The sequence below is a fragment of the Perna viridis genome, chromosome 2, assembly GCF_037379345.1.
Source record: "Perna viridis isolate PV_CMFRI_1.1 ecotype Kerala chromosome 2, ASM3737934v1, whole genome shotgun sequence".
NCBI classification, from domain to species: domain Eukaryota; kingdom Metazoa; phylum Mollusca; class Bivalvia; order Mytilida; family Mytilidae; genus Perna; species Perna viridis.
This window is the reverse complement of record NC_142446.1, coordinates 54,106,398-54,119,574: the sequence shown is the minus strand read 5'-3', so window position 1 is coordinate 54,119,574 and position 13,177 is coordinate 54,106,398. Positions and strand designations below refer to the sequence as shown.

The window sequence follows — 13,177 nt, the reverse complement described above, 5'->3', positions numbered from 1 at the left end:
AACAATTTCATGATTAGAATCCCAATTTTCAAAACTTGATTGCTTTGTTATTTTATATCCAGTTTTGGTTAGGTGAAATGATTCATTTAGATAAAAGAATTCATATTTTATTTTATTTAATTGAAAAATTAATTTGAAATGATATTTATATGTAAACCACTATTTTCAAATAAAATCATTTTTGGAAATGTATGCTCAAATAGTCTAATTACTGAATATTTATTTAAAAATGACTTGGATAAAAGGAGTTGTATTGGCAGTGTAGGGAACCAAAAGAGTTTTTCAATTATCTTAAAAAAAGAAAAAGTTAAGATGATTTAAAGTTAATGCTCCATGCCACTGTGTGTTACAGACTAGTCCTACTTACTGGTTCTACCCTCTGTATATTACAGTCTAGTCCTACTTACTGGTTCTACCCTCTGTGTATATTACAGTCTAGTCCTACTTACTGGTTCTACCCTCTGTGTATATTACAGTCTAGTCCTACTTACTGGTTCTACCCTCTGTGTATTACAGTATGGTCCTACTTACTGGTTCTACCCTCTGTGTATTACAGTATAGTCCCACTTAGTGGTTCTACCCTCTGTATATTACAGTATAGTCCTACTTACTGGTTCTACCCTCTGTGTATATTACAGTATAGTCCTACTTACTGGTTCTACCCTCTGTGTATTACAGTATGGTCCTACTTACTGGTTCTACCCTCTGTGTATTACAGTATGGTCCCACTTAGTGGTTCTACCCTCTGTATATTACAGTCTAGTCCTACTTACTGGTTCTACCCTCTGTGTATATTACAGTATAGTCCTACTTACTGGTTCTACCCTCTGTGTATTACAGTATGGTCCTACTTACTGGTTCTACCCTCTGTGTATTACAGTATGGTCCCACTTAGTGGTTCTACCCTCTGTATATTACAGTCTAGTCCTACTTACTGGTTCTACCCTCTGTGTATTACAGTGTGGTCCCACTTACTGGTTCTACCCTCTGTATATTACAGTCTAGTCCTACTTACTGGTTCTACCCTCTGTGTATATTACAGTATAGTCCTACTTACTGGTTCTACCCTCTGTGTATTACAGTATGGTCCTACTTACTGGTTCTACCCTCTGTGTATTACAGTATGGTCCCACTTAGTGGTTCTACCCTCTGTATATTACAGTCTAGTCCTACTTACTGGTTCTACCCTCTGTGTATTACAGTATGGTCCCACTTACTGGTTCTACCCTCTGTATATTACAGTCTAGTCCTACTTACTGGTTCTACCCTCTGTGTATATTACAGTATAGTCCTACTTACTGGTTCTACCCTCTGTGTATATTACAGTATAGTCCTACTTACTGGTTCTACCCTCTGTGTATATTACAGTATAGTCCTACTTACTGGTTCTACCCTCTGTGTATTACAGTATAGTCCCACTTAGTGGTTCTACCCTCTGTATATTACAGTATAGTCCTACTTACTGGTTCTACCCTCTGTGTATATTACAGTATAGTCCTACTTACTGGTTCTACCCTCTGTGTATTACAGTATGGTCCTACTTACTGGTTCTACCCTCTGTGTATTACAGTATGGTCCCACTTAGTGGTTCTACCCTCTGTATATTACAGTCTAGTCCTACTTACTGGTTCTACCCTCTGTGTATATTACAGTATAGTCCTACTTACTGGTTCTACCCTCTGTGTATTACAGTATGGTCCTACTTACTGGTTCTACCCTCTGTGTATTACAGTATGGTCCCACTTAGTGGTTCTACCCTCTGTATATTACAGTCTAGTCCTACTTACTGGTTCTACCCTCTGTGTATTACAGTGTGGTCCCACTTACTGGTTCTACCCTCTGTATATTACAGTCTAGTCCTACTTACTGGTTCTACCCTCTGTGTATATTACAGTATAGTCCTACTTACTGGTTCTACCCTCTGTGTATTACAGTATGGTCCTACTTACTGGTTCTACCCTCTGTGTATTACAGTATGGTCCCACTTAGTGGTTCTACCCTCTGTATATTACAGTCTAGTCCTACTTACTGGTTCTACCCTCTGTGTATTACAGTATGGTCCCACTTACTGGTTCTACCCTCTGTATATTACAGTCTAGTCCTACTTACTGGTTCTACCCTCTGTGTATATTACAGTATAGTCCTACTTACTGGTTCTACCCTCTGTGTATATTACAGTATAGTCCTACTTACTGGTTCTACCCTCTGTGTATATTACAGTATAGTCCTACTTACTGGTTCTACCCTCTGTGTATTACAGTATGGTCCTACTTACTGGTTCTACCCTCTGTGTATTACAGTATGGTCCCACTTAGTGGTTCTACCCTCTGTATATTACAGTCTAGTCCTACTTACTGGTTCTACCCTCTGTGTATATTACAGTATAGTCCTACTTACTGGTTCTACCCTCTGTGTATATTACAGTATAGTCCTACTTACTGGTTCTACCCTCTGTGTATATTACAGTATAGTCCTACTTACTGGTTCTACCGCAGGAGAATAAGGAAAAGTGTAGAACTTATCAGAGAAACAGGAAAGAAATGGATTAGTGAGAGGATTAATGCTATTAATAATGGTGAAAAGGTTCCTCATGACATTCTCACTCACATCACACAGATGTTAGGTAAGAAACTGTTCCCCATGACATTCTCACTCACATCACACAGATGTTAGGTAAGAAACTGTTCCCCATGACATTCTCACTCACATCACACAGATGTTAGGTAAGAAACTGTTCCTTCATGACATTCTCACTAACATCACACAGATGTTAGGTAAGAAACTATTCCCCATGACATTCTCACTCACATCACACAGATGTTAGGTAAGAAACTGTTCCTTCATGACATTCTCACTCACATCACACAGATGTTAGGTAAGAAACTGTTCCTTCATGACATTCTCACTCACATCACACAGATGTTAGGTAAGAAACTATTCCCCATGACATTCTCACTCACATCACACAGATGTTAGGTAAGAAACTGTTCCTTCATGACATTCTCACTCACATCACACAGATGTTAGGTAAGAAACTGTTACCCATGACATTCTCACTCACATCACACAGATGTTAGGTAAGAAACTGTTCCTTCATGACATTCTCACTCACATCACACATATGTTAGGTAAGAAACTGTTCCTTCATGACATTCTCACTCACATCACACAGATGTTAGGTAAGAAACTATTCCCCATGACATTCTCACTCACATCACACAGATGTTAGGTAAGAAACTGTTCCTTCATGACATTCTCACTCACATCACACAGATGTTAGGTAAGAAACTGTTCCCCATGACATTCTCACTCACATCACACAGATGTTAGGTAAGAAACTGTTCCTTCATGACATTCTCACTCACATCACACAGATGTTAGGTAAGAAACTGTTCCTTCATGACATTCTCACTCACATCACACAGATGTTAGGTAAGAAACTGTTCCCCATGACATTCTCACTCACATCACACAGATGTTAGGTAAGAAACTGTTCCTTTGTGACATTCTCACTCACATCACACAGATGTTAGGTAAGATACTGTTCCTTCGTGACATTCTCACTCAAATCACACAGATGTTAGGTAAGATACTGTTCCTTCGTGACATTCTCACTCACATCACACAGATGTTAGGTAAGATACTGTTCCTTCGTGACATTCTCACTCACATCACACAGATGTTAGGTAAGATACTGTTCCTTCGTGACATTCTCACTCACATCACACAGATGTTAGGTAAGATACTGTTCCTTCGTGACATTCTCACTCACATCACACAGATGTTAGGTAAGATACTGTTCCTTCGTGACATTCTCACTCACATCACACAGATGTTAGGTAAGAAACTGTTCCTTTGTGATATTCTCACTCACATCACACAGATGTTAGGTAAGAAACTGTTCCCCATGACATTCTCACTCACATCACACAGATGTTAGGTAAGAAACTGTTCCACACATCACACAGATGTTAGGTAAGAAACTGTTCCTTTATGACATTCTCACTCACATCACACAGATGTTAGGTAAGAAACTGTTCCCCATGACATTCTCACTCACATCACATAGATGTTAGGTAAGAAACTGTTCCCCATGACATTCTCACTCACATCACACAGATGTTAGGTAAGAAACTGTTCCTTCATGACATTCTCACTCACATCACACAGATGTTAGGTAAGAAACTGTTCCTTCATGACATTCTCACTCACATCACACAGATGTTAGGTAAGAAACTGTTCCTTTATGACATTCTCACTCACATCACACAGATGTTAGGTAAGAAACTGTTCCTTCATGACATTCTCACTCACATCACACAGATGTTAGGTAAGAAACTATTCCCCATGACATTCTCACTCACATCACACAGATGTTAGGTAAGAAACTGTTCCTTTGTGACATTCTCACTCACATCACACAGATGTTAGGTAAGAAACTGTTCCTTTGTGACATTCTCACTCACATCACACAGATGTTAGGTAAGAAACTGTTCCTTTGTGACATTCTCACTCACATCACACAGATGTTAGGTAAGAAACTGTTCCTTTATGACATTCTCACTCACATCACACAGATGTTAGGTAAGAAACTATTCCTTTGACATTCTCACTCACATCACACAGATGTTAGGTAAGAAACTGTTCCTTTATGACATTCTCACTCACATCACACAGATGTTAGGTAAGAAACTATTCCTTTATGACATTCTCACTCACATCACACAGATGTTAGGTAAGAAACTGTTCCTTTATGATATTCTCACTCACATCACACAGATGTTAGGTAAGAAACTGTTCCTTTGTGATATTCTCACGCACATCACACAGATGTTAGGTAAGAAACTGTTCCTTTGTGATATTCTCACTCACATCACACAGATGTTAGGTAAGTAAATGTTCCTTTATGATATTCTTACTCACATCACACAGATATGCAGCAAGAAACTTTCCTTTTATGTCATTGTCACATTCATCACACAGATGTTAAGTAAAGAATCATACTTCATGATAAACTACATTACATCACTCAGTTGTGAGGTGGAGGCACATGTCCTTCATGATTTTCAGTCACATCACACAGATGTTAACTAAGAGATTGTTCTGTTATGATATGATGTTAACTAAGAGATTGTTCTGTTATGATATGATATTCTTACTCACATCACACAGATATGCAGCAAGAAACTTTCCCTTTATGTCATTGTCACATTCATCACACAGATGTTAAGTAAAGAATCATACTTCATGATAAACTACATTACATCACTCAGTTGTGAGGTGGAGGCACATGTCCTTCATGATTTTCACTCACATCACACAGATGTTAACTAAGGATTGTTCTGTTATGATATTCTCAGTCACATCACACAGATGTTAAGTAAGGAATCACACTTCATTATAAACTACATTACATCATTCAGTTGTGAGGTGAAGGCACATGTCCTTCATGATTCTCACTCACATCAAGCAGATGTTACGTAAGGAATCGTTCTTCATGATATCCTCAATCACATATCATTAAATGTTTTATTCAATGAATCAAGATTTTTTTATTTAAACCTTGCACTATTAAATTTGACATGACCACTGTTGTTCTACTTTTAGCATGTGACTGTTCAAAAAGTAAAAAGTAACTGTATTTTAGCAATTTTGAACTACTGTCATGACCTGTAAGTAGTGTTTAGGCCAATTAGAAAACAGAAAAATCTTTTCATATTATAAAAAATAATATTGAGTATATCAGTGGCCCAATGGCCTGTTGGTCAGGAAACTTGACTGAACATTACAAGCTTTGACATTACTGTAAGCTACATTAGAATAGGATATGTTCCCAGGGTACTACTGTAACCCTGGCTTTTTTTCTGATTTTCCAATTAACAAGAGTAATCAAGGGAACCAAGGTTATAGCGGTAATCAAAAGAATGCAATCCAGGGACAAAGACCAGACATGGAAAACAGACATACACAACAAAGAACATAAAGTAACTAAAATCTTACATACAAAGTAACAAAAGCAAATGAGCAACATGGACACCACTAAAAACTGGGAGCATGGACCATGTGCACCGGTAGGGTAAGCGTCCTCTACTTTTCTAGAAACACCTGCCGAGTTGCTCATAAAAAGTTAGGCTTTAATTGGCAAAGAAGGAAGTAAAATACTTTCCTATTTCTATACCAAGTATCTCAGTGTTAAGTTTATGACAAGTTATGTTAAGTTTAAATTTCAATTCTAATTTGCATCATTAAAGTTTTATTTCAATGGTTGATAAAACCTTTTTTGTTTTGTTTATAACTTTTCCAGATGATAATATTGACTTCAGTGATATATTGGATGAGTTCTGTACTTTCTTCATAGCAGGTGGGTTTACAGGCTTAGTTAAATTTGTTGTTTTTATATGATGGGGTTCAAAGTTCAAATTCGTGGTGGTTTGAGGTCTTTGACCCTAAATTTCTGACAAAGGACCTTTTAAGTAGCACTCCACATAAAAATCATGCAAATTGCAATTCATGGTTGAAAAGCCTACATATTTTTATTTCGGATATTTTGTTCAAAATGTCATAGTAAATAGAAACTAACTAGTGGCTTTTCATGTAACCCTTTTTCATAGGAGATAAAAAAAAAGTATTTAGAATGTACTACAGAATTCAAAGTTAAGGGAGATAACTCTGTAAATGATACTAAAATACAACGGAAACTATTGGATTTTCCTTGTGGATTATTTAATGAGATCAGACAGACTGGAATGAATAATTATACATTTCATCATATAGACCTATATCTTAATCACAAAAATAAATATATGTAGCCTTTTTTTTTTAGGTGAATCACATTTACAGACTTTGCATGATTCTTACAAATACTGCTACTTAAGTTTTATATTCACATATGTACTGAACCTTTGACCCTTTTCATATCACTTCCTTTGGACTTTTGGTATCCCTCAAGTGAAACATTGACTTTGAAACTTTAGTAATTACCGGACCTTTCTCTTTGAATGTAAATTAAAACCTGTGAGCATATGTTTCAAAATGGTTTCACAACTATCTCAGCTCCCAATTGATTGATTTTTTTTTTTCAAATTTGGTATTTCATTCAACTTCATGATTGAAGAAATGTCATATCTGTGACATAAGAAGTATTTTTTTCAACAGTAATAAATAGACAGATATGCTATAGTTTTTGTGAACATGAATATTTTTGTTCATGCATTTATTGTTAACAGAAGTTCTTGATGAATGATTTCTACAATATTTCAGGTCAGGAAACTGTATCAGCAGCCACGACATTTGCTGTTTACTACCTGTGTAACAATCCAGACACACTGAAAAAGTTCGTACCTTAAGGAGGTAGACCTAGGGTAAGGAACATAACTCTTGAAATCAGTGATATGTTTGTATCATATTCAATTTTACCAAAGCCACTCAAGCTTTTATTTGAAACAGAATAAAATGAGTTTAACTTACTTAAATGCTTACATGAGATTGATGTAAAATGCTGAATACAAACGTTCCAATTATTTTTAAGAGTTGTGTCCCTTACCTTAGGTCTGCTTCCTTGAGATACAGTCCTTGAACTGATCTGCGCAACGATTTGACGGATTGATGACCGTTGACTGATTGATCGATGACTGGTGACTGATCTGATCGCAATTTTGTGATATAAAATGACGTAATATCTGTTCAAAATAAAAGAAATGTAAAATAAAAGTATAAATTGATGTTTAAATCTATTACGTTATGTAAATATGTGTAAAATTAACAAAGAAAACAAGAAAAACCGTAAAATACATTGACCGCTCAGTGGTCATGTGATGCTATCACCAGTTTATTGGACCAGTTTGACGGATCGATGACTGACCGGAAACTGATTGGTGATCGATGACCGATCACAATTTTTGTTTCATGGATTGGTTCAGGTGCTGTACTCATTATGGAGTTAATTTCTTTAATTTGATTATGTTTTTAAAATGGTTTTATTGTCATTGAATGGTAGATTTTAGAAAGCATTTTATACATTAATACTCAATGAATGGATGATATATTGGAATCATCTTTTCTATCAGGCAATTCATCATTCCATTGGTCAGTTCCAATTTCGTCATAAATGTCTTGAATCCTAACCATATGAAGCCAACAACAAAAATAAAAACAAAAAAAAACAATTAGCACTATAAATCATGCAAATTATGATTCATGATGTGAAAGCCTACATGTTTTTATTTTTGATATTTTGTTTAAAATTTTATAGTAAACAGAAATAAATTAACATGAACTGGGAGATTTGTGGCATTACTTTTGAAAAATATAATATATTAATTGCAAAAAGTAAATTTCACTTCAGGTCAAATGTCAGTTTATGGAAAGATAAGTCACCCCTTTAAATTATATGGATCTCAACTTCTGTCTATGTAATTTCTTTTGGACAACATACCGTCCATATGAACCACATTATAATTAACTGGTAACTTAACATTTTTTGTCCGTGAATTTTAGATTGACAGATGAAATAGATGCAGTGGTAGGGTCTAAGAAGATTATAGATTTTAATGATATTGCACAGATGACTTACCTGGATATGGTTTGGAAGGAAACTTTACGGCTTAATCCACCAAGTATTGCCACTATTAGAGTGACAGGGCAGGAGAATGTACTTGGTGGAGTTAAGATTCCTCCTGAATCAGATGTACATGTATGTAGAAATTTGTTTTGCCAGTTTTAGGAAGATATGAAATTGTTTTTAGCCCCTTTTTCAAGTCCATGATTCCGTCCATTTTATGTGATGTGATAAAGGACAATGTACTTTGTGGTTTAAAATTCTGCTTGAACTATGTATTCAGCAGTATTAAATTGTTTTTTTCCTTATAAAATTAATGCAAAAAATGCAGTAGCATATAACAAGCATTAACCTAAATCCTAAACAGTAAACACCTACAAGTGTCACCAAAAGGTCTTCAAGTGAATACACCTTTTTAATCTGCACCATGAAAACTGATTTGTTCAACGTGTCATAGTTTTCCTTTCCTCTTTCGACTACCCCGGACTTGACTTTTTATGAGCCTGACTCAGCTGGTGTTTCTAGAAAAGCAGAGGACGCTTACCCTACCGGTGCACCTGGTCCATGCTCCCAGTTTTTAGTGGAGTCTGAGTTGCTCATTTACTTTTGTCACTTGGTATGTATTATTTTAGTTACTTTATGTTCTTTGTTGTGTGTGTCTTTTTTCCATGTCTGGTCTTTGTCTCAGGATTACATTCTTTTGATTTCCACTAGAATCTTGTTTCTCTTGAATACTCTTATGCAAGTTTTGAAAGGCCCTAACAACAAGAATAATAAATCCGTGGTAACAGAATGATGACAAACCCTCATTGTCAAACAAAAAAAGTAATATAATGTCACAAAGACACGTACATAAGTGACCAATATCTCCTGACTGTGGACATGTGCATGAAATCTGCGGTGGAGTTAAACTGGTTTTAAGCCTGAACTATCCCCATTTAATGTAAGTTAAATATGAACTGAAACAATGTACTAATACACAATAATCAGTCATAATAAAGTTGTTGTGTCAGGATTGTGTCGATACATTTTCTTTATAAAATTTGGAACTTGGTTTAAAGAAATATATTTTTTGCCTCCTTCTATTATGAATACAATGATTATTTTTTTTCACAATAATTCACAAGGAATCTTTAATTTAACTTTAATGTGTATTAAAAAAAGAATTGTACCTAAATATGCCAATATTTGTCTTCAGTTGAGCAGCTATGTTAGTTCCAGACTACCAGAATTTAATGAGAATCCATTGGACTTTATTCCTGAGAGATTTGCTCCAGAGTCACCTACCAAGTGAGAAACTTTTACTTGATATAAGATACTTTTTGATACATGATAAAGACATTTGTAGCACTTAATTACTTTTTGATATATGATAACATCCTTTCCATATTTGTTAGTTACAAATTTACTTGGCATTTTAGAAAATAAGTGTCTTTTTGTATTTGCTACAAAACACATACTGTCAGTCCTACATGAATTATCTATATATGGAACTTCATTTTAGTTGCTTCACATTGAAACAGTCAGAAAAAATCTGTTATAATTTAGCTTATATCAGTGATGTTTCTAGTGCTCGTCATTTTCACCAATGATGAAAGACTTTTTAGAATGAAGAAAATAATCTAGTCTCATTTCATCACCTGAAATCTTGGAAAGTACAAAGAAAACATTAAGAGCTGTAAGCCCAACATTGGTTCAAGTGGCGAAAGTAACAATTTTATTACTCCAAGCTAATTACAACTCTCACAAGGTGTCCAAATTTTGTGTAAACAATCATTACACAAATCAGGCATGTGGAGTGAATGTCGATCTCTGACCACTTAAGTGTGAAAGTTCAAATGCTGGTAACCATTGCTGCTTGGAAAATTCCTTTACTTCTCATTAACTTTGTATCAAAATGACATAAAAAGTAATTTATCATTTATTTTTGTACATCAAACTTGAGTGTAAACCAAATGTGGGTAATTTAATCACTACCCCAGTGTCACTACATTTTGTAGTTGCATGTCAGCAATATTTATGATCTTGAAAATATCATTTAAGCTATCAATGAATTCCTCATGGACAATACTAACTGAAATATATTGACATAAATTTGTCATTCACTTGGTCTGGTTCCCAAAAGCACAGTTGAAAATTGTGCTAAAAATAGAATCTCATGAGGCAACAATAAGGAAGTGCCTATTTCAAAATATTTATATCTGTCAAATGTAGCATTGGTGCATGTTAAGGCAGTTCTATATTTACACTGTTGTAGATGTATTTTTGTGTTTCTACAAAGGGTGGCAATGCAGAAAACAGCATTTTTTTATGAAAAAAAAATGTACATTTAAAACTATGCCAAGGATGTATGTCCCTGATTTATGTATAAGAGTGTAAAGGGATTTCTATTTTTGATGATTCTTAAAAGCTGGGGAGTTTCTTTTTTAATGAAATCTCAGGTATGCTATTTGGATTCTCTTGAAAACATGATTGTATGATAGTAGAAAAAAAATATGTGCTTTATTCATATGCAATGTACATGTACATGTAAGTTTTATTTATTGTCTTTACACAGTGCTATAAATAACAGATGATTCTGAAATGTCTTATGTCAGTTTTAATTACTACTGTACTTCAAAAAAAATATATCATTCAATTGGTCCTAATTTTCTTACATGAAAGTGACTAAAGTTATCAAAATCCTGGAAAAAAAACCTGCTTATATGCATTAGTTTCAAATTTTTAAGTTCAAAGAAAAAGCATTTTTTTACAGCGGGCAACATAGTTAACTTCATGGACTTGAGTTGGTCTTTCCTTGATTAAATGAACATTACCTGATGAAATGTCATTGGTACTTAAGTGGAGATTTAAACTTTCTATTATTTTATAAATATTTTGATCTAAGTTAGATAGAAGCTTAAAATCTCTTTTTAAATTGTCCAGTTAACTAACTACCTATGTAAGTTCATGAGGTGTTTGTCATTTAACCTAGACAAAACCAACCCTATTCCCTAAGTTAACTTTATGCTTCACTGTAATAACTGAGTTACAGGTACTGCAATACAATACCTTATAGAATCTGGCTCTATCATACATACAAACATGGTCTGTAAGCAGTACGAGGAAACATCTCTCCCTAAAAATACCACTCCCTTGTCTCATTAAAGACTTACCAGTAATTGACATATACTACAAACTTGAATTTAATAATAAAATTTATGGATGAGAGACAACCGTAGTGTATTTCATTGAACAAACAGTATGAGTCAGTGTGAAAAGCATTAGGTTACGCTAATAAATTGTTACTGTGAAAGTACCATTGTTCATGGGGTACTAATTTTCAGGATTTTTGTGGGTAGGCCAAAGCACGAAATTTGGTTCCCAACAAAAAAGGGAATCCCATTGATGTGTTTTCTGAAAACGTCAAAACCACGAATTCAAGAATCCACGAACTTTTGTTTCTTCCCAAATCCACAAAAATTGGTATCCACAAATTAAGGTCTCAGTATCATATTAATTTTCCCATAGACTTCTATAGTGAAGTGCATATTTTTAGGATTTTTTAAAAAATATGTAAATTGATTCAATAAAACTTTCACTTATGTAGCATTTCTAAGGACATGTGAAAAAATAATTTCCCGCAAAGAAAATAGGGTGAGTCCATGAAGATCGGACAGAAAAGTAGTCTCGAACTATAAATAGCCATTTTCCCTACTTTCACTTTCGTTTTGTACTCACCAAACCAACCTTTTCAGTGGAACATTTTTATGATATTATGTTAGATTTTCTTTTTAAAAAGTTCTTCATCTTACAGTGTGATGTTTGCTCTATTTTATAAGTCATTGTTCATATCTTTTGACAAAATATTAGTTTGTAGAGAGGCAAAAAGAAAATGCACTATATTTTTATAGCATCCATGTTTTGACTTACACCTGCTCAGGGATATGTAATACGATACTGGTACCTTAAGGAGGTAGACCTAGGGTAAGGGACACAACTGTTACAAATAATTGTAAGACAACTTTACATCAATCTTATGTAAGCATCAAAGTAACTCGGACTGATTTCATTCTGTTTCAAAGGAAAGCTTGAAAGTCTTTGGTGAAATAGAATATGATACAAACATATCACTGATTGAAAGAGTTATTTCCCTTACCCTAGGTCTACTTCCTTAAAGTACTTTCACAGTATTCTCTATAAGAAATAAGTTTCCATTACCTCATGTGCATTGTATAATGTTTTATTTCAGACCCAATATTTACACATACTATCCGTTTACCCTAGGACCCAGAATTTGTATTGGTCAACAGTTTGCCAAGGTAAGGGATTTGTGTTACTGTGAATGTGTAATTTATCTACTTAGGCATGTCAATTTAATTTATTCTTCTTGCAATTTTTTTTTTTTAGTTTCAGGGCAATACGGTTTTAGATAAAAATAAACTGCATAAATTTCAGGCCTGGTTTTCTTCTGCCTTTTTGTCATATTAGGATTTATCATTATAATTCTTTTTTTACCACATATTTGCTTCCAATTTCACCAATTTCTACTTTTTTTTATGCTTTACAATTTTTTTAAATATTGAGACATAACTTTCATATTCTTAAAATGCATAAAAAGTGTTCCTGGTGTTCTAAAAG

At 34.5% G+C, this 13,177-nt stretch overlaps 1 protein-coding gene across 3 annotated transcripts in view; it reads left to right on the top strand.

Annotated features, from left to right (window-relative positions):
- Positions 1-13,177, top strand: part of LOC148626044 (cholesterol 24-hydroxylase-like) — an 80,774-nt gene that overhangs the window by 9,091 nt on the left and 58,506 nt on the right. For 2 of the 3 annotated variants that reach the window (XR_015919975.1, XM_088569653.1), the window contains exons 8-13: positions 2,467-2,623; positions 6,305-6,361; positions 7,261-7,333; positions 8,497-8,692; positions 9,756-9,847; positions 12,789-12,858. Coding sequence is in view for 1 of the 3 variants with exons in the window: in XM_088569653.1 (XP_088425779.1) it covers positions 2,467-2,623; positions 6,305-6,361; positions 7,261-7,333; positions 8,497-8,692; positions 9,756-9,847; positions 12,789-12,858 (645 nt within the window). In the remaining 2 variants the exon portion in view is untranslated. The remainder of the gene's footprint in view (positions 1-2,466; positions 2,624-6,304; positions 6,362-7,260; positions 7,334-8,496; positions 8,693-9,755; positions 9,848-12,788; positions 12,859-13,177) is intronic. The other variant, XR_015919976.1, reaches the window with a different exon arrangement.